This window comes from Numenius arquata, chromosome 9 (genome assembly GCF_964106895.1).
Source record: "Numenius arquata chromosome 9, bNumArq3.hap1.1, whole genome shotgun sequence".
In the NCBI taxonomy this organism is placed as follows: Eukaryota; Metazoa; Chordata; class Aves; order Charadriiformes; family Scolopacidae; genus Numenius; species Numenius arquata.
The window spans coordinates 14,849,283-14,870,017 of record NC_133584.1 but is presented as its reverse complement, the minus strand read 5'-3'; the positions used below and the strand labels follow the sequence as shown (position 1 = coordinate 14,870,017).

Here is a 20,735-nt window from a genome sequence, read left to right as displayed (position 1 = left end):
GATTCCGGCCCCCCCCCGCCGCGCCCTCGATAGAGAGTACTTTGTATATTAAAATAGGCAGTGGTTTAAGTTGATTCTACAGCTGCAATCCACAGCAACCAAGCCAGGAAGACTATTACATTATTTATGGGAAGGGGTTATTTGTGCAACTGTTTTGCAACAGAAATCTAGGGCACTGATTCTCCATTCTGCTATGATTCTTTTAAGTCCGTGCCAGCAAAGGTAGCCATTTATTCATACTGCAGAATAATCTATTTCAAAAAGCACATTATTTCCCATACATCTTCTCTCCTTCTCTATGAAGGACACCACAATAGACTTACTATTGAAAGATGTCAAAAATACATACACAACTTAATAAGGGGATTAGTTTCTGTTTATCCTAAACTTGCTCCAAATCCACAAAAAAAGTTTCTAGGAACTTGATGTCTATATAATATCTACCTTTTAAAAAAAAAAAATAAAATTACATTTTCACTACTCAAAATGCAAACATTAAGTACTTATCAGTATAGGCAAGCCATCTATGCACCCTGAATGCATTAGGTACACAATGAAGAGTGCTGAACATTTACATTTTTTTAAAGCCAGAAACTCAGTCCATACCAAATCTAACTTAATAAATTTCTTCTGCTGGTCTACCGCTATGTATCAGCAGCTCACAAAAAAAAAAAAAAGTTTCATTGCATGAACATGCTTAAATATCTTCTGAAGTTATAATTATCTGTGCATGCATTATTAGCATATGAAAAGTTTTCCTAATTCTTAGAAATACCAGGTAATAAAACATTAATTTTTTTGTTACATTTATGGTTAGATTCCCTCTTCAAGCTGGAGGTATTTTTTTCATTTCCCAGCCCTTTCCTCCCATATTAATTTCAAGACAAATTACATCTCAAACTAAGCTACAGAAAAATAATTCAAATCAGGTATCACACAGCAGTAAGAGAAAATGCAGACAGGGAACATTTCTAACTAGAGGGGGAACATTAAAAGAACAGCTGACTGACACTTAAAAATAGGAGCAAAAGGCTCCAGGAAAGTGAAAGTGACAGTAAGTGATGAATGGTGGGCAACACAAAATCCTGGAATTTTGTCAGCTTATAAGTAAAACCACATTAAGTAGCGAAATCAGCAGTATGTTTGATGGCAACAAGAATAAAATCTGTACAAAGCAAGCGACAGATTACCAGTTCTGAAACGGAGAACTCCTAATCATGAAAAAGAAAATTATTTTACTAGTATTTATAATAATGTATTAGTATTTATAATAACTTAAATTATTAGTAATGTGAAAAGCTAACCAGTGATGACACGCACACAGTATTTTTCCCACTATTCATTACAGTAGAAGTTAACCAACTACAAGCAGTTTGCTGGTGTATTATTTTCTTTTCCCTTCTCGTATTCTCCAGTCATCTTAGTTTTGTTCTTTGAACAGGCTCATTCACCAGTGTCGTGATACACGAGAAGCTAAAATTGCTCACTCTCAAAGCAAACAAGAAAGTTATCTACTGAATATAAACTGAAACCCAAATCAACTTCACAAGGAAGTTCCAGGTTCATTAAAAACCACAACACAGTAATTAAAACAACAGCAGAACTGCAGAAGCAAACAAATTCTTATAACATCTCCTAAATTAAGTATATTTGATGGCACTTCAAGAGCTACATCAATTCTGTCCAGAGGATCTGCCTCTGAGGACAAGGATTCCAACCAGCAACATGACGCCATTCCTCCAGATAGATTTCTTCCCTGCTCCTTAGAAATCGGACATAAGGCCTCTCCTTGCCATTTCTATTGGTATGTGGAGTGTCTGATACTTTTTGCTATGTATTCAGAGAGAACACTTGTATGCAGGATAACTAAAGATCAGTGCATGTTCTAAAAATCTCATTGTCAAGCCAAACTCTCCACATACACCTTTCCTGCAGAAAGGAATACGTAATTTTATTATAGCCAGTTAGTCAAATAAAGCTGAGCAGAATTATTCTCTGCATTCACTTATGCATGAACCTTTTGGTAACTGTAACTGCAAGTCAAAGATGGGACACCAGTAACTGCATTTTCTTAAGAGAACGGTGTCACCCCATAAACAAGGTGTTGACATGCTTGTAAAAGGCCACAGGCTTCATGTTAAGCTAAGAACCAGGCCTCTGGACTTGTCTTGGCCTGTGCAGAGCTCTGTTTTAGCTTGTCCAACTCTAACAGCAATTATCTAAAGACCAGGTGACTTACCTAATTTGTATAGCTTTTATTTAGCTTTGGACAATTGTGTGATGTAAAACCCTATTTTTATAAATGTTTATATATAAAATACACCTTATACAAAAATGAATAATATTTAAATATATATAACACATGCAAAATTATATTCCATATATATTATATATAAATATATGTAAAACCAATAGATGTTACACCACACAATTGTCCAAAGCTAAGTAAACGCTATACATAAGTATATGCACGCACACAGAGTGTATATACAAGTAAGAGCCTGTGTATATGTATTTCTATAACTAATAGATACCAATAACAAATAGTTATTCTGTAGGGAATGAGTTACCTATGACCCCAGAATAAAAAGCAGCACAGGGGAGCACAAGCAGGGAACGACAGCAAAGGCCTCAAAAATAAAGGCACAGGATGGTATCAGAGGCCACAAGGCTATGAACAACTCATCAACTGCTAATTACTGGTCTAAGGAAACCAACCTTCAAAACTGGGCAAAAGCAGTTTAAGAGATAACAGAACAAAGAACCAGCAACCAGCATATGTAAAAACACATATACACATATATTCCATACATACAAGGAATTCAAATGTAACCTGGAACTGCAAAGTAATGAAGAAAGAAGGAAGCACAGAGTATGTAGCAAATAACCCCAAGAAAACACAACAGTGAGGAGGAATAAACCATCAACACCATACCATGTGCCACTCAGTCTCCCATTCCCCATTCTTCCCTGCCCGTATTTCACTAAGTTTTGGCTTTGTAATAAGTATTAAGCAACTCACTAATTTTTTACATGATGATGTTCTTCAGGTTTCTAATGTAGGACTTTTAAGTTCTTTAGGTTTCTGATATAGGACTTTTAATGTTATGGTATAGAGGGAATCACTAAAATTCCATTGGCATTTAGTACTTATTGAAAGTATTTTTTAAAAAAATTAAAAGCAGTCCTTTGATCATCACAGTAACCTACTTTTTTTAGGCTTAGCATTTTTACGCTTAAAGCATCTTGACCATTTGTGGGTTATAGGTGTTTTTTCTTAAATAAATGCCAGGAAATTCCACACAAGCTTAACATTTCAAGGACTGAAACACTGACACATTTACTTCAGACTGTATTGGACACTGTGCATGTAAAAGTCAACTGTTGCCCTTACACCATACATTACACAAAGTTGCAAACTGCTACCACAATATACACAAAGTTAACAACCACATTTGTATATGCTCTATTAATTGTATCCTCATTTGAAGATCTTCAATTTTATTACATTTAACTGCTTTGTGCATGAGGAATTGTTAATTTCTGAAGTTCCTGGGTTTTTTTCTGTTTGCTCATTTTTTTAATGAGCTCTAAATTCCTATTTTGCATTCTAAAATGCAAAGAGGAAGGGTCACCTCCCTCGACCTGCTGGCAATACTTTTGCCTAATGCAGCCCAGAATACTATTTGCCACCTTCGCTGCAAGGGCACACTGCTTACTCATGTTCAACTTCATGTCCACCAGGACCCCCAGGTCCTTTTCCACAAAACTGCTTTCCAGCTGAGTGGCAAACAGCTTATATTGATGCACAGGATTGTTCCTCCCCAGACTTCACACTTCTCCTTGTTGAACTCCATGAGGGTCCTGTTAGCCCATTTCTCCAGCCTGTCAAGGTCCCTCTGCACAGCAGCATGACCAGCATTTGTGTGCTCCAGCTATACAGTTAATTCTGCACTGACATCGATGACATATTCCTTTCTGATAGATGTTCAGCAGCAGAACAAACCAATTTCAGCCAAAGTCAGCAAGTCAGAAAACCACTACATAAGTTTGCATCAACATACAGACTTTACAGCACAAAGCATTTAAATAGCAGCTTCGTTCAGAAGAACCTTTCAGAGCAACCATGCTGTCCTCAGGCTTGCAAGCAACCAAGGAGCTTATGAATTCTTTCAGAAATTGACTTATTTCAGTTTAGTATCTCACTTGAAGATCCATCCATGTGAGCAATTCCTTTGTCACCTCTCATAGGTCTCTCTTCTCAGACATTTGCTCATCCAAATAAAGCACATGCAAATGCCTGTTGTTTTTTTTAAATATGGGTAAGTTCATAAACAAACAGGTCTGTTAAGAATTTGACTACCTGTACATTGTCCAGGAAGAGGTGTCATCCCATTATGAACTAAGAACTTCTCTAATTCTAGTGGAGAGGGGGAGGGAGGAGGGAAGACATCTTTCTTCCTTAGGGCTTCCTGCCAAAGCACCTGGAGCACTGAAAACTTTAGTCTTAAAACTACTAGAAAGGAAAACAAAGGTCAACATGTTATTTCAGTTCAGGGCAATTTGAGATCTATGGCATCTGCCAAATTCTTAGCAACCCTACATAATGAATGTATAGACAAAATGTAAGTAGAGTCACTGTCAGAACAGGCAAGAGTGTAATGCTACAGACTTTCTACCTTTAGTTGTAAAGTAAGTCCTGCTAATTCTAATGAATTCTCAATCCTGCACGCTTATTTCACCTGCTATGTCAAGCTAAGAATATCTATTTAAAACAAGAAAACCAAGACTTGAAGAGTATATGATTAGTGATCAACAAGAAAGTACAAAAACAAAGAAAAGATTCATATTCATCTACTAAGCCAGTGACCAGAGTCAACTAAGTATTCTCTTTGTGAATTCATTGGTTGTGTCATGTCACGGTGTGTGTGTATTCAGTCAAATGTTTGGATTCATACTATGAAAAGTGAAAGCCAGTTTCATCACAAGCCCCTTTCAGGGTAGGTTTGGTTGGTTTGTTTTTCTTCTTTAAAAGTCTAAACCAACTACTGCTGTGCACAATCAAGACTTCTTAAAAAATGCAAGCTGCAGTGGAGCTTTCGTCACACATGTTCCATTCTACAAGATCCTTTGCGACGAGCCACAGCATCCAACTACTCATCCTCAGCCCTTCTACTAATTTCATTACCTGTGTCCTACCCTTTAACCTCACTTATGCACACACTTCTTTGCTTAACTCAAATTCCAGGAGATGCTATTTTCCACTTCTAACACAAATGCTCCTTAATTTGTGCTCAACTTGAAACTGCCCTCATCTAACCTCAGATCTAGTTGTTTGCTGTTTGCTTTTGCTCCTCTGGCTGCTTTTAGTCAGACACGTTCAACTCCTTGCCATCCTGTTCACTTACGCTTTCCAAACTGTTCATATTTTCCTCTTTGCTTACTAGTCACTCTTTCACTGTATCTTCATACACTCTCTTTCCAATTTTCCTTCAGAAACCCACAAGGCCTTCAGAGCTAAGGTAGGAAAAACTTGAAAAAAATTAAAGTTGTCATCAAACAGGCCAAAAATTGGCACAACAGTCTTCTGCTGTCCAAACTCTTTTCCGTTTAGTACCACCTCATGCACACTTTGTCATCAATCTAAGCCTAAAAAAAAACCCAAACTAAAAATGAACTCCTAATTATCCACCCTCTCCCCAGTAGCAACTCAACCCCAGCAGCAAATCAGCAGCCAGTATAACAATGTACTTTTTTTTTTCCTTAAAAGGATGTATCTACTACCGTCTTTAGAGGTAACAAAAACCTGTCAGGGACAAAGGGAGTGTTACTAGCAAGTCTTATTTGTAGGACGCAGGATGTCCCCTAAGTAGTGCCACTGCAGGACTGAGGAGGTTTCTCTGCAGATGAATGCATTTAAAAAAAAATAAAATAAAAAACAAACTGGTTTGGGGATGAGTTCACTCAAGACTCCAAATTGAGCTTTCATACAGCTGCGTAGCTCTGCTTAAAGGAGACGGCATAAGCATTGGTTTCTTCTACCAACAGTAAGCTCATAGACTCCAAGGTTATTATCCAACATTGGTGGCAATACAAGGATGGGTGGCACCACATACCAGCATCTCCACACTTGTACATTTCCTGCAGCCAAATTCTAACACAAGTTTCTGCAAACAGGACTTAAATTTGCAATGCTTTTACAATTTCTCCATGGGTTTTCCTTACTGCATCTCTGTCTTAGACTGACCTTTTAATTCCAAGCCAAAATAACAGCTTTTTTGAGGACATGACTGGGAAGATATTTGCGTATGACAAGATTCCTATAAAAGCTTACCCAAGAGCTCTAGAGCCTCCCCTAATTTGGAGAAGGAACATGGAGCTAAGGAGGTTATTCTAGTGTCAGCCCTACACCTTCTGCAGTCTCTTAACATTCTTGTAAATTTGGCCTAGTTATAATTCAAGAAGCCATCTGTGCAAGGAGACTACTAGTAAGCTGCTAGAGTTGAGTTTCTTTGAAGATTCATTCCACCTGCACCAAAACAAGCACCATCACTCAAAACACAGGCAATCAGATGCACAGGAGGCTGAAGGCACTCCAGCTGCAGAGCTGAACAAGATTTTCTGCCCTTGCTGCTGGGATTACCATGGAAGTAGACGTAATATTAAGACCCAATATGCTCTCTTGTGCTTTCCCTCTTCCTCTACACTGTACCCAAGTACTGCAGAAAATGTTGAGGGAGGTTAGGAGCACAGCCAGGTACACAGCAGCATGGGAGGAGACAGGCATCAGAACTAGGGAACACAGGTCAAAGAACACAGGAAAGAAAGCGAAACAAGAACACGACAGAAGATAAACATCCCCAGAACCTGGAAACTATGCCAATTATTCCCAACTTTGACTTTCTTTTCAGCCCCTAGATGAACAGCAGATTTATTGACAATTTTCTTGTCAATAGCCCCTTTTAATGGTTACCCTGTGAAGAGAATAATACTGTAATTGATAAATCCTACAGTGTAGCTATTCAACACTGAATATACAGTCAGTTTAATAACCACAGGGATAATCTTTTGCCACAATACTATTTCTCTGCATACCAGTAGCTACTCAACTTACACTAGTCTTACTTGCTATTTTAGGCTACCAAAAGCAGCACCTAATCCCAAAAATTCAATGCATTGCACTGTCACACACACACCCCTAATACAACATGGAAAATACTTTAAAAAGCACACAACAACCCCATAACATCCTACGCTTCCAAACTGCATTACATACATACAAAACAACAAGTAGTTCTTTAAAAAGGAGGAGCAATAAGACTGTTTCACTCATTATTAGGTTCCTTGAAGAGGAAGACATGAACTTCTTCCAAGAATTGGGACATTCTGAAGCAGTGACAAACTACACGGCAGACAGCATCCTAACAACAACCAAGTTAATACTCCACTCCACAACATCCAAGTTAATCTGGATGCCAACTAAAAATGTTTTATCCTCCCTCCATCTGGAAAAAGAAAAATACATGAAAATAATCAATTACCTAACTACCTTTGAAGACACAACCCTAGGTCAAATCTCTCTGAAACTGACCAACTTTTGCCTAAGTTTCAGGAGACTTTAGTAAGCATAACCACATTATATACTTAAGTAACTCGCCAGAAAAGCAGACAAACACCTCGAAGTTACAAGAATTATATGCATGGATGTTTCAGCCTCAAACATGAGCAAAGACGTTGCCTTAGAGAAGTTGTAATCTGAGGAAAAACTCACAAAAATGCAGCAAGGGTAAGATTTCTATGTGAAAACACCCTGTTTTGCATCTACAACAATTCCAGTAGTATCCAATATAGCAGAAGATCCAAATCTCTCTGAACTTTCCTCTAATGAAAGAGGAAAAAAAAAAAAAAACACACACACACAAAAAATTTAAAATATTCACTAACCAGATCCTCAACTTACAGTCAAGAATTTCTGGATTTTTAATGCAAATATTATTCAACTGAGTCTGAAAGAACTTGTACCAGGGCCTCAATAACACTTAGAAAACGGGATGCAGGTCACAAAGTAGCCTTCCTGAAGTTAACTGAAGAACAGTCTTACACAGTGACACATACCCACAACTAAAATTCTCCAAGGCCTGAGCTGATTTCAAATGTTAACTGTGTCATTATGCCACATGCTATTAACTATGTCACTGAAATAAAAGCTGATACTGGTTTCCCCAAGAGCAAGTACTTTTGTGCTCAGTTATGAAGAAGAGCTTCTGCTTTAACTGCGTTTGACTTTAATTTAGCCAGCAAGTACAGAAAATATTTCCACGCTAGATAATTGAGAGGGAACTAAAAGAGCAAGAATGTCTACAGAGATGCCACACACAGCTCAGGGGCCACAAGGCATCTAGCAAAAGCGTGGTCAATCCACTCCAAAGGGTACTTTGACGAGTGCTGACCCAATCCAGTCTACTTCAGCCTAAAAATTTAGGTTAGTAAAGCCCAGGAATCCAAACTATCGTTATAAAACCTTAATGATTAGCAGGGGGGAGCTGTTCTTTGGTTCAATAAGGATTACCAAAACCACTGCAATTTTTTCTTTCAAAATTTCCCACGCTGGATATTTAGTGTTAGGAAAAGCCAGTGCATAAGCACAATTCTTGAGGCAGATGTTCATGCAAAAGGACTCCAAGTGAAATAAATTATACTGCTTACACATATGTAATTCAACACATTTACTCTTCCCTAGTCAAATTTTCCATTTTATACCAAAAAGTCTTTATATGCATAGCTATAAAATAATACCTGGAAAAAAAACCACTTACGATGGACAAGGCAAGTAAGAAGGCAAAAAAGGCAGCGCAACCAACTCCATTGCCAGGGTACATAGAGACTTTCAGAATTCCTTTTTTCTGACACTTGTGCAAATGGAACTAGTTATTGTCAGGAAAAGCAATATTTTTAAAGTAGTAAGCTACTTCATGTTTCTAGCTATAGTTAGAAATATATTTCAGAAGACTATTTTAATATGGTCAACTGCAGCACACAACTGATTAAAAACAGACTTTAATTACACAAAAAGATTCTGTGTGTAAACAGAAGTCTGTTTCACATGTTTTCCCCTCAGAAGTGTTAGACTTATGCAAGTGTTCCTCCTCTTACATTTTCAGAAAGATATATACATCATATCTGTACCTTTACATGAACCTGTACCTTCTGAAGAAGGTAAAAAAGTGCCTAAAGTAGAAGCAGAACTTATCTTCAGAATTATTACCTCACTATTTGAAGATAAATATCAAATTCTTTATCAAAGTGAAATTAAGTCTATCCTATGCCTCCATATGTGGATATCTTACTTTGGTCTCTTAATAAACTGACTCACCAATTATCAGAATATCAATAACAAGCTATTTTAACGACAACCAACAAATCAAAAGCTAGAAAAGATACCACACAATTCTGAGACCATACAGTAGGAAATTTACTTATTTACACTATTCTCAAACTGACCAACTACAGGCCAGTGGTATCCATTTAATTAAAATACTAAGCATCATTATATTTGGCTGGTTGAAGCAATGGCAATGGGAAATACCACAGAACAGAAAACACAGAAAAATCACAAAAATAGGCTTTTTCACAGACTGTTCTAAGGAGGTCACATTTTTTTACTAATTTGAAGTTCTTACATTTATTTCACTTCAAATATAACACTGTTGTAATAATGTCAATTTCATAACATTGGTTGTTCATACTGACTAGTCACTGCTCCAATTCAAAGCATTTAAAGCCATAATTGTATATTTAAGAACCGGGTCAAGTTTGTAGGTTGCTGAACTAATGTTTTATTGATAGAATTAAAAGGAGGCTTAAAAAAGGCTTAAATGAGAAAATAATTACCATTTATTTTTCAGCATCCAAATGGAAATTCACCAAAAAAGAAAAAAAAACCCAACCCCCGAACTTTTCATTTCTTCAGATGTATCTAAATATATGAAACACTGATAAAATGTGTAGTTTTCAGGAATATTTAATTTTCCCCGTTATGAACCTCAAGATACATTTCTGTGCATAAAGTAATGTCTATTTTTTGCTTGAAAGAACAGCATTTGATTGCCAAGTTAAAAATTATACTAAAAAAGATACACGAAGTTGACAGCAGCTCCTGACTGCAGCCTTCACAAACATTCTCACCTATCACGGACAGGCAGGTCTTGGATATAGTGCAGTAACTTGGCAGAAAAAGTAGAAAATAAATGGATGAAGTTTTTTCCTCTTTTAGTATTATATAAAGAAATAAAAAGAAAACAGAAACTAGAAGTAGAATGCCTTCTGGAAGAAGAATCTATATGAGAAATGACTTTGTAGTCAAGCTTGAAACTTTGTGAGCAGAATTGGCTTTTTGAGTTGGGGACGTGCCACAACTCCTCTAAAACACACACTTAAAAATCCTCTATGAAGTAATGGGAACCTGCAGTACAACCGAATACTTCATTCAGCCTGCTCCCAAATCTTCACAGAAACAGGACAGGCAGGAGCAGACTCAAGGTCTTCCCAGTAACTGCAGCCACCCTCCAGTTTGTATCTTTCCCAGGGAGTCCTCCCACTCTTTACCCCCATCATGCAATAGTCACACCATAAGAGGATATTTCCAGGAAAACAACAGCCAGGAGCAGCCCGCCACAAACAAGAACTCCCCCAACATATTTCTACAGAAAGGAGCAGGTTAAAGGAGAGAGACTCGAGTTTACAGCATAAATGGCTTGGAAAGTACTATTCTTCTGTATTATCACCTTTCAGACAAACACTTTGGGAACGCATGCATACACTCTGTAATAAACAAACCTACAGTAAACGCAAAGTTGATGTAACACACCCAAGGAGCATGACACCTATTGTGCACATACAGATAAACTGAACTCAACAAAAACGAGTCACATGGTTGCAGCTTCTTACACAGGACCAGAGAACAGGCCATGTAGCCCACCCAGGCAACCACACATTCCTGTTTTCTGCTCTTGCAGAATGAAGCCAGCAGACACAAAGTTGCCTGCTGTTTCAAGTTTACTACTACTAGGTGTAGAGTTACTAAAGCAATGAAGGCTATGATTGGATGTGGATATGAGAATAAACTATGGCTTGCAGGTTAGAATACCAAAGGCTAATAGATCGGTATCTTACTCAGTGGAGACAAGGGAGTACTGCATGCATCTTCAAGACAGTTTAAAAAAAAACAAATACACATATACACACACCCAAAACAAGACAAGTGGTAGTCAACATTGACATTTGCTGCGTGAAAATAAAAAGCACAATTGGAGTACATTAAGCTTCTGATACAAGACTTCAGCGTTCTGATGCACCAATGAGTGAGTCCTGTTCACACATGTCCCACAAAGGTTATGTCTAGCTTTTCATCATGGAGTTGGTTAGCATCAACTGAGTACTGAAGAGAAACGCAGAGCTCCTGCAAGTAAAAGATTTCTGTAACTGACCTATTTTCACAACTACCTTTCATAAACTTACGTGATAAAAAAAAAAAAAAAAACACAGCAAGATTACTATCTTCTGAAAGCCTACACAAGAAGATGAAATAAATGCTCCAGAAGAAAACATTCCACATGCAGCAATGCATGTTTATGTTTTGCCTGCCCCTATGTTTCCACCCCAACATAGATTCAAAGCAGCTGTGGTACTATGAAGACATACACCCGTATGACACTAACCATGCAGTAAGCCAAACAATAAATTTAGCTACAGTGTTTGTTGTTAGTACAATTCAGATGCAGGTTATTTTGTTAAAAGACAAGGATGCAGAACTTTACAAATTTTACAGTTGAATGTAAACTAATAAAACCCTTTCATTCATTAGCTGTCATAAAGATTATGACAATCAGTCAAGGAGAATCCACACCTGACTGCTTCCCAGTAGAAGTTTCCAAATAAAGTCAGGATTCTGCAAGTTGTTTTATGCTCAATTTTTTTCCAAACAGACATGCAGGAAATTCAAAATTACGTGTAAGTAGTTCAACAAGACTTATGGGAACATTTTAAGTGAACCACTACAAATACTTTAAACTAAGAATTAATAGTGTTTCCACAACACTTTAATATGCAACAAACAAAGGAGAAAAGATCACTGTAGCATCCCCTGAAGCATTAGAAGCATCTTATCATTTACTTTAAGTTAACTTTGCACTTCAGATAAACACTTTCTCATGTTTTCAGACTCTTCAGCAGGAATATCTGCCCAACGCCGACTAAAACTATTTCAACTCATTCACTGACCTGCTACATACGGACTCAGAAAAAAAAAAAAAAAAGCAGTCTTTAGGAACTGTTCAGATGAATAAAGATATGTAGAAAACCAGTCTACATAGAGTAATCTACAATAACACATCACAGAAGAAAAAATTGCACCAGTTTTAAGCAATTTGGGCCAGTCAAAAGCCTCAAATAAAGTAAGTACATGAAACAAGCGAACTGTTGATCTGTAGCAGCACGTGTGTTACTATGCAAAACATAAACACACGGACAAAAAGCACATGGCTTGTCACGTAAGGGCAAAATACCTTTTCTTCTTAACACTGCAAGTGACAGCATAAGCAAGAACCGACCGGCTCGAGTGCAAACTGAGAGAAGCCTTTACCTATCAAAGCCTGGAAGAGGTTACTTTGGAAGATGCTGATGACACGTTCGATGGAGTTTCGCAGCTGCCGGTCCTCCGCCTGGCTCAGCTTGGAGCGGTATTCCTCCAGGAGGCGCAGGGCTCGCTGGGTATCTGCAAGCGGAGACCAGACACACCGGTGACCCCGCCGCACCGGGTAGGAGAACCGGGGATGCCCACACCGGCCACGCAACAAGCCTCCGCGTTCGGGACCGCCCCAGCCCAGCCCAGCGGCTCCTTTGTTCGGCGGCCGGGAGAGCGCGGGCGGGACCGCGCTGCCCCTCGGCGGGCTCGCACCACCCGCGGACCGGCGGCTCCCGGCTGCCGCCCCCCCTCGCCCGTCCCGCCGCCGCCGCAGCTGTCAGGCAGCAGCAGCGGGGGCTCCCGGGCGTGCGGCGCTCACCTTGCTTCCTGACGGGCATGGCGATCGGGGCGGCGGCGCTCCCCCACCGGCTGGGGCTCCGCCTCACAAACTTTAAGCCCGACTCGGGGCGACGCGGCGGGGGCGGCGGCGCGGCTCCCCCGGCCGGTCGGGCGCGGGGGCGGCCGCCCCGCCTGACTCACCGACCGACCAACCCACCGACCGACCGACCCACCCGCCGGCCGGCGAGCAAACGGCTCCGCTGGGAAGTCCCACCGGCGTCCGCCGCGGCGCCTCCGCGAGGGACGGGCCGAGCCGGGCCGGTGCGGCCGGGCGGGGCGGGGCGGGCCGGGCCGGTGCCGGGGCGGGCCGGGCTGTGGCCGCTCGCGCCACCCGCCGCCTCTCGCTCGCACCGCTCGGAAATTCCAAACTTTCCAGCCAAAATGGCGGCCTGGAGGCTGTGGGGAGCGCGTCCCCCCCCCTCCACGTGACCGGGCCCGGCGGCCGCCCAATCAGGGCTCGGCTCGGCCCGGGGCCGGTACCTCAGTCGGTGGGGTGGGGGGGGAGGAGGCAAGGTGAGCGCTCGCCGCCCGCCTTAAAGGGGCGGTGGCCCCCGAGGTCCGTCCCGCCCGGCCACTCAGGGCGCCCGCGGCTACCGGGGCGGCGCCGCCGCCGCCGAGCGGAGCGTCTGCTGCGCGGTGCTGAGGGCCCGGCTCCCCGCTCCGCCCAGCCCCTCAGCGGCGGGCAGACCGTAGCGCGCTTCCTCCCACCGGCCGAGACAGCGCGGCCGCGGGTCCCCCCGGCGCTGATCGCTCCCCGGCGCGGCGGGGCCCCTGTCCCCGGCGCTGCGTCGGTGGCGGCCGGCGTGTGCCCTGGGAGGGTGGGACAGCTACAGGTGTGCCGGCAAAGTTAGTTGGCGGCACCGGTTACCCCCCTTTAGCAGCCATTTACCCGGTGTGTGTGCAGCTGGTAGGGGCTGGGGGGTAAAAATGGCCTAAACGCCTGTGTGGGCGCTGAGGCTGTGAGGGTCTCTGTGTGGATCAGCTGCTGTTGTAACACATGACTGGAGATGTTCCTTGCGCCAGGAAGCTGGTGGCCTGATTCCGTATCAGGAGGTGGTGGGACAGGCACGGGAGACAGGTACCTGACAGACATGACCAGCCTATACAGCAGCGGTACACCGAGCACCGCATCCACCTGTTGCTGGGTGTTTTTTCCTTCGGTCCTCCTGGAGAAGAACACCCTGAGACGGAAAGGAAGGGCTTATTTGAAGGAGGATAAAGAAATAGCTTTGCTATGGTTAGCAGAGGACATGGGTTAACATAAGGACATCACAGGAGAAAGCGTGAAAAGCGTTGCTTGTTTGAAAATCTAAGGGATGGTCTGTATAGGCTAACATCATGGACGGATCAGAGTTATGAAAGCTACTTTTTCAAAACTGGCATGGAGATGGTAATGAGGTGCCTTCAAAGGCAATACAAATAGCTTGCTTTTTTGCATGATAGCAAAGAGGAGACAGAGCATAGAAATGGGTGACTTGGATAGAAACACGCATGAGGAAAATGATCTTTGCAGCATATTCTAGGTGCTGTTAAAGGGAAAATGTATATTAAAATTGGTGAATTCAGAGGTAACTCAGATGCTTGTACTGAGGGGGAACGTTACTTATTTCTCAATCAGATCAACAATCAGCCAGAACCTTGGATCTGAAACACTTCAAACTCTATGTACGTGCATGTGAGAGGCAGAGAGAGACTTCAAAGTTCAAAGCAAATCCTGCTGATGTGGGTTTTTTTGATCCAAGTTTGCATCTCCATTTACACTCTTTTGATTTAGACACGACTGAAAATGTACAAGAGCTTGCCCCAGGTACCTAAAAAGAATCTGCTGGGCAACTTTTGCAAATTTGAAGTCTAAAAATCATGACTAGATTTGGCTGTGGCAAAGTCCTAATCCAAAAGAAAACTTAACACTGCAACAAATCTAACCCAGACCTAGAAAAGTCCTGTCTCTCCCCCACTCCTCGATACTTCTATGTTTTGTACTTAGATTTGCACCAGGATTTTCTCCTCCTCCCACAGCTATGTACTGCAAAGTTGTTCACATACCTCACTGAAGGAAACAGAATATACATCTAGTGCTGACACACATTTCCCTCCTTTCTAGTTGTACTTTCATACTTTCAGAGTTTGGGCAGTAACTGGTATCAGTTCCTATATTTTGAAGTGCAAGCATGCTAAGAAGGGACATTGGCAGAAGCCTTCATCATCTGGCCTCGTCAGTTTTCACTGTTTACAATAGCAATAAATGTACTCTAAAGGGGCCATAGTCCTCTTGATGTCAGAGGAATATATATACAGGAAGAGCAACCTAAATTTAGCTAGCAGAAAGGAGACATCTGCAGCAGTTAGGTTGGTTTTGCTGACTGACAAAAATGTATTATTACAAAGCAAAAAAAAAATTTTTTTGCAATTAAAGGAACCACCATAAAGAAACTACTTTTTCATAAACAGGATTTGATGTTTCCAAGGCTTTTTTTTTATTTTAAATAAGAGATAATCCCATTACATACGGTCATTGTGCTGGGGATAGAGAAATAATCCTATGTATAACACCCTGAGATAGCATTTCTCACTTGTTACTAATGCTCCAGGAAAAAAAAAAAAAAAAAAGAAACATCAAAGAGGGGATCAGGATGACGGATCAGCAAGCCAGGAAGCAATTAGGTGAGCCTTATTGTACCTCAGAGAGCCGTGTTGGTTGCTGGCACTTCTGTTTCAGTTCAAGGAGTGTATTTGTTGATTGAAAGTTGTTGAACCAGAAAGCACAGTTTTAAACTTAAGTATCTAAAGTGGTTTTGAAATTCCAGTGCATATAGAAAACACCTCATGAATGAAAAATGGTAGTTTTACTAGCACATGGCCATAAGAGTCAGTGTTGCAAAACTCTCCTGTATTACACATCATCTTTTTCAGGCTTCAGTTTTCAGGAAATTGTATAGTTCCCTTGGAGGAGCAAAAACTGGGTAAGAACCAGAGCATCGTTTGTGCCACGGCTTAAGCAGTATCATTTAAATCAAACCGCTGTAGGCAGCGTACAGAAAGGCTTGTACTTAAATTGTGAGTGGTGGTGTCACCACACAAGTCAGCATTATGCTTTGCTAAACACCTCCTGGCTGTGCTCCAGAATGACCCTTGGCGGCGTAGGAACAATTATACAAAGCAGCAGCCTGTGGCAGCTGTAGCCCTCTTGGCCCCAGAAGCAGCTGGGGATCTGACCCACAGCCCCGTCTCCCTGCCTGCAGATCTCACTGTTAAAATCCCTTCTTTTGCGACTGCTGGCAGCAGCCTGCGTGGGACACTGTCTGGGACTGTACCTCTGGCAGGGGCAGGCAGCTACAACGCATGTAGTGCTCCGCCTGTTCAAGGAGATGCTGCTTAGGGGGAACGTGCAATACGGAAGCAGGTGGGTTTTGGCAGCAAGGAGGTCAGCACAGAACAAGCATCTTGCCCAGATATGGAGAAACATCCATAACAGCCACCTGATCCCAGCCCATGCCATGTGTGCACATGGGGAAAGAGCAAGCCCTGTGGGAGAGGCTGATAAACCCAGTTTACAAACCCATAGTGAAACAGAGATGATGCTTTCCCATTTTGAGAAACTATGACAGAGCTTGTTGGTAGCCACCTGCTCTGAGAACAACCACCACAGTGACCCCTGTCAGGGATTTGTACTGGATCACACACCGATACTCAAGGCAGGCCAGATGCCACTTTGAAAACAGCTCATTATGCTCTAGAAATGTCACCTGTACAGCTGGCACCCCACCGCGGTGAACAGGAATGCTGTCAGGTTCTTGCATATTGCAGCAGTCACACTTGGACCACAGGCGGGGCAACATGACATGAAGGGGTCTCGCTTCATGCCAGCTACCTGGTGGATCCCTTAAGTCCCACTGGAAGCAGATGACAACCACAGGGACTGCTCGAAATGGTAATATAAGTAAATGTGTTGCAGCTGGTGCCCCACACAGTAACTGGAGAGGTATGATGAGCTCAGAACAGGCGACTTCAGGAAACATTCACTAGATCCACTCATGACACACCAATCAACACAGCAACAACCGTTTGAAAACCAAGACAAAAAGGACAGCAGACATCACCACATTGCAAGAGTTTGCAGTTATCAGTATGGCCAAGAAAATACAACAGTAATGAGCTCAGACAAAGTCTGTTACAGCAGAAGGTGGGGTAGATAACTCAATAAATACTGGTGCACGTAGTCATATTCATTTCAAGTTGGACAGCAGTGTATAAGGTAGCATATTACTAGAATTGATGGTATTAACTTTAGCCAAAAGAATTGCTGCCTGTTGAAGACCAATGAGTAAAACTCGAGAGTTTTTTATATCTGGCTTACTAATAAATGAAGACACAAGAACAATAAAATGGATCCTTTCTATCTTACGTTTGTCATCTGTTTAATGCCCAAAGACACCGTATAGTATAGCAGTCAGCACATAGTATACAGAGCAGATGATTTCCCTTTTTCATACAGAACTGGAAGTTGTTACTCATAAAAGGATCTCTGACAGCTGCTGAAAAGCGTTCACTTCACAGCTAACTAGAGAAGGAATGAAACTAATGAAGCCTAATTTCCCCTGGTTAATAAGGAATGAAGCCTGAGTGAAGTTAGCTTGTTTATTATGCCTACACTCATCTGGACTCTCTGACATCTGATAAGATTGGATCGTGTGCCACGGCCTTACCTTCCAGGAGCTGTCTTTTCAGGAGAGTGCCCTTTTTTTATCATCTGTAATTTTGTGGGTTATAAGAGATGCAAACAGCTTCTTATAGAGGCATTCTGTTTGAAAGAAAGCATGGCATGGTGGCAGGTGTCTTTTTTCTGCAAGAGCTACTACATATAGCTAATTTTCATGAGGCTACTAAAGATTAAAGCTACTCTTTTCATGATATTGTGCAATTACTGTGTCACACAATCCAGTGAGTCGCGTGCCTGTCATATATACTGCTAACAGTCAAAATACCTGCTCACTCTTTTCTATCTTCATTTTTGTGGGTAAAATAAGTTGCTGCCTATCACACACAGAAGGATCCAATCTTACTGCAGTTGTTAAAACCGAACTTTTATTAAAAATCACAGTTTAGCTTATTTAATTAAGCCTACTCAATAGAATTCTTATGGGATCATTTTACACATCTCTGTTTGATTTTAATCTTTCTTATACAGACAAGACGGTTTCCCCGGTAATACAAGCTTCATATTTTTAATTTGTGAGCTCTATATCCAGTGTTTGTCCTCATAAATGAAACTTGTCTTATGTTAATTTGATCCTGATCAGGACACAAGGGTGCCTTTATTCTTAGGGTTAGAGAATCCAGCTGAGTATGACTAGTAGATGAACATATTCCTGTTTACAGGGAGAGTATGCGAGAACTGGTCTTTTTTTAATTAAAAAAAAATATGTTTTTTTTTTCCCCTATCATTGTGCAGTTTGTGTGCTCTGAAGTTGTTTGAGCTCTTGTTCAATTAGGGATTGTCTGCCATGTGTATAAAGTCATCTCATCTTTCTTTTGCTCTTGTAATAAGGTGTATGTATTCCGTTTGGGACAGTTCACCATCCTACAAAAGAGTGAGTTTTGTTATTTCAGCAACCTCAGCAACCTACGTGTGACTTCTATTTCATTATTTTGAATGTTTTATTTAAATGTAGTTACCTAATGTATAGAATAGTGTAATCAGAATTTCTATAAACAATTAAAGTTCAGTGCCTGGCTGCTAATGCCCCAACACCCTCTAGAAGGCTGCAAAACAACAAAACAAAAACGTACAAGACAACGTTAATGATAACCATTAACAATTACTGCCAATATGACGTGCATCAACCTAAATCATCTTCCTCCACACTTTTTATAATCGGGGCCATGTTATATAATATCAGCTTAACAGCTTCTTAGTTGACTTCCCCATGGAAAGATAAACATCATTATATAACCTGCCTATTTTAACTTTCCCAGTCAAATTAAGCAGAGAGGTTGGTGAATTCTGTGGAATGAGTTTGTCTGTGTGAAAACCCGACCCAAGAAGTTAGGTGCTCTTCAGCAGTGTTTCCCCGTGAGGAGTTGCAACCGTCGCTTTGGGTTTTGCCTGATCACATGTTGACAGGTGTGTTTAAAAAGTCAATTTGGGAATTTTTTTCTATGATCAAGTGTTACCCAATTAAAACAAAATCTAGTCAAAATAAATCTAACTCTTTACATCATAGGAACATACAACAAATTCCCCCCAAAATAGCAAGGTTACCTAATTCAGACAAAACATAAGAAAGTGCTATTAAACTTCACTGTTGGATTCAGACACAGGCTATGCAAAGTAGCACCTTCCCCCAGAAAACACAGAAGCCACTTTTGCTCTAGTGCTTTTTCCTTCTTTCTGGACTTTCAAGTCCACAGCATCCCTTGAAATGGAGCTGCTGCCATGGCTCTGCTTATACTGTGCTAATTTTCAGGCAGCTTCTCCCTGGAGGATCTACCTCAGCCAGAGTCCTTGCACTGTCCCAGTGTCAGCTCAGACATCTGTACAAGCCCAGCCACCCCTGGAGTACAGAAAGTGGTGAGCCTGAACCATGCGGTCCCGTAGCACGCAGCAAAATGACATCACTGTGTATCACATCAAAATACCTTTGTTTTCCCAACCCAAACAATGTGCTATTTGTAGCAGAGAGCATGGGATTGTGCCCAGCCTTATGCCTCTTACACAAGAGCGAGATCTATGTACGTCTCCTGCCACCACGTTGTCCACCTGAGGAAAAAAGCGGTCTTTGTATTTTGGGATTATAGGCACACATAGCTAGATTAGGTGACTGGAAAAAACTAGAAAGGGATCTTGCCAGGGGATTTTTATAGGAATCAAAATCATACTTGTCAGAAAGTACCTTCTTTTAAAAGCTAAGAGTCAGTCTCCAAATAAATAGTTTTCTTGCAAGGTATTAAGATACTCTGTTTTGCAGCAGACACTGAGTATTCCTAAACACTGCAGGAGCACCCTGAGCACACGGAGCCCTTACTGTATCCCCTCTCTCTCCTGGCCTGACAGACAGCTTGTTTAAAATTCCCTCTTCCTATGCTAACACCTACCTTTTCAGCTCACCAGATAATTGGAGAAATACACATTTGAGAGCTGTTAACGAGAGCACAGACAGCAGACTGATGGTTTGCCCTTCACAAACGGTGGCTCCATCTGTAGCACTCTGCCTGCTACTAGCTACAGGCTACGCTATGGATACCAAGCCACAAGCTTCCCTCCTGTCCCTCCTCACTCCCTGCTGTTCGAGATTGTAGAAGTTTTCTGCAAAAAGATCATTTGAGAGGAGTTGCTGGAGCCAGCACGCTCAGCTGGCCCTCAGGGCTACTGCTGGTGGTGAGCAAGTAATTGAATTATCAGGCACACCTTCCCTTTAATGGGTTTTCTTCCTCCTTGTTTGTGTAGAAGCTTTGGGAGGATAAAGGTGAGTGTGTTCCACAGCTATGCAAAGGAAAAGAGCAGTGCTAAAAAGGAATGCAGTTAGAGAATTCAAGAAAAGTTTTGTCTTGTTTAGAATTTTATGAATAATTTACGTTCTAGGAGGGAGAGACTGCCAGTGACAGAAGCTGAGGGGCAAGTCCTCCAGCGTCCCACTGAACAGCTGCAGAGCTG

At 41.6% G+C, this 20,735-nt stretch overlaps 1 protein-coding gene across 14 annotated transcripts in view; it reads right to left on the bottom strand.

The window, feature by feature from the left end:
* Positions 1 to 13,145, bottom strand: part of DLG1 (discs large MAGUK scaffold protein 1) — a 157,707-nt gene extending 144,562 nt beyond the window's left edge. For 10 of the 14 annotated variants that reach the window (XM_074153279.1, XM_074153278.1, XM_074153280.1 and 7 more), the window contains exons 1-2: positions 13,062 to 13,145; positions 12,641 to 12,772 (exon numbers count right to left, since the gene is read on the bottom strand). In XM_074153279.1, the coding sequence (XP_074009380.1) occupies positions 12,641 to 12,772; positions 13,062 to 13,080 (151 nt within the window). In that variant the 5' untranslated portion in view covers positions 13,081 to 13,145. The remainder of the gene's footprint in view (positions 1 to 12,640; positions 12,773 to 13,061) is intronic. The other 4 variants (XM_074153287.1, XM_074153288.1, XM_074153290.1 and 1 more) reach the window with 1 other exon arrangement.
* Positions 13,146 to 20,735: the final 7,590 nt, after the last annotated feature.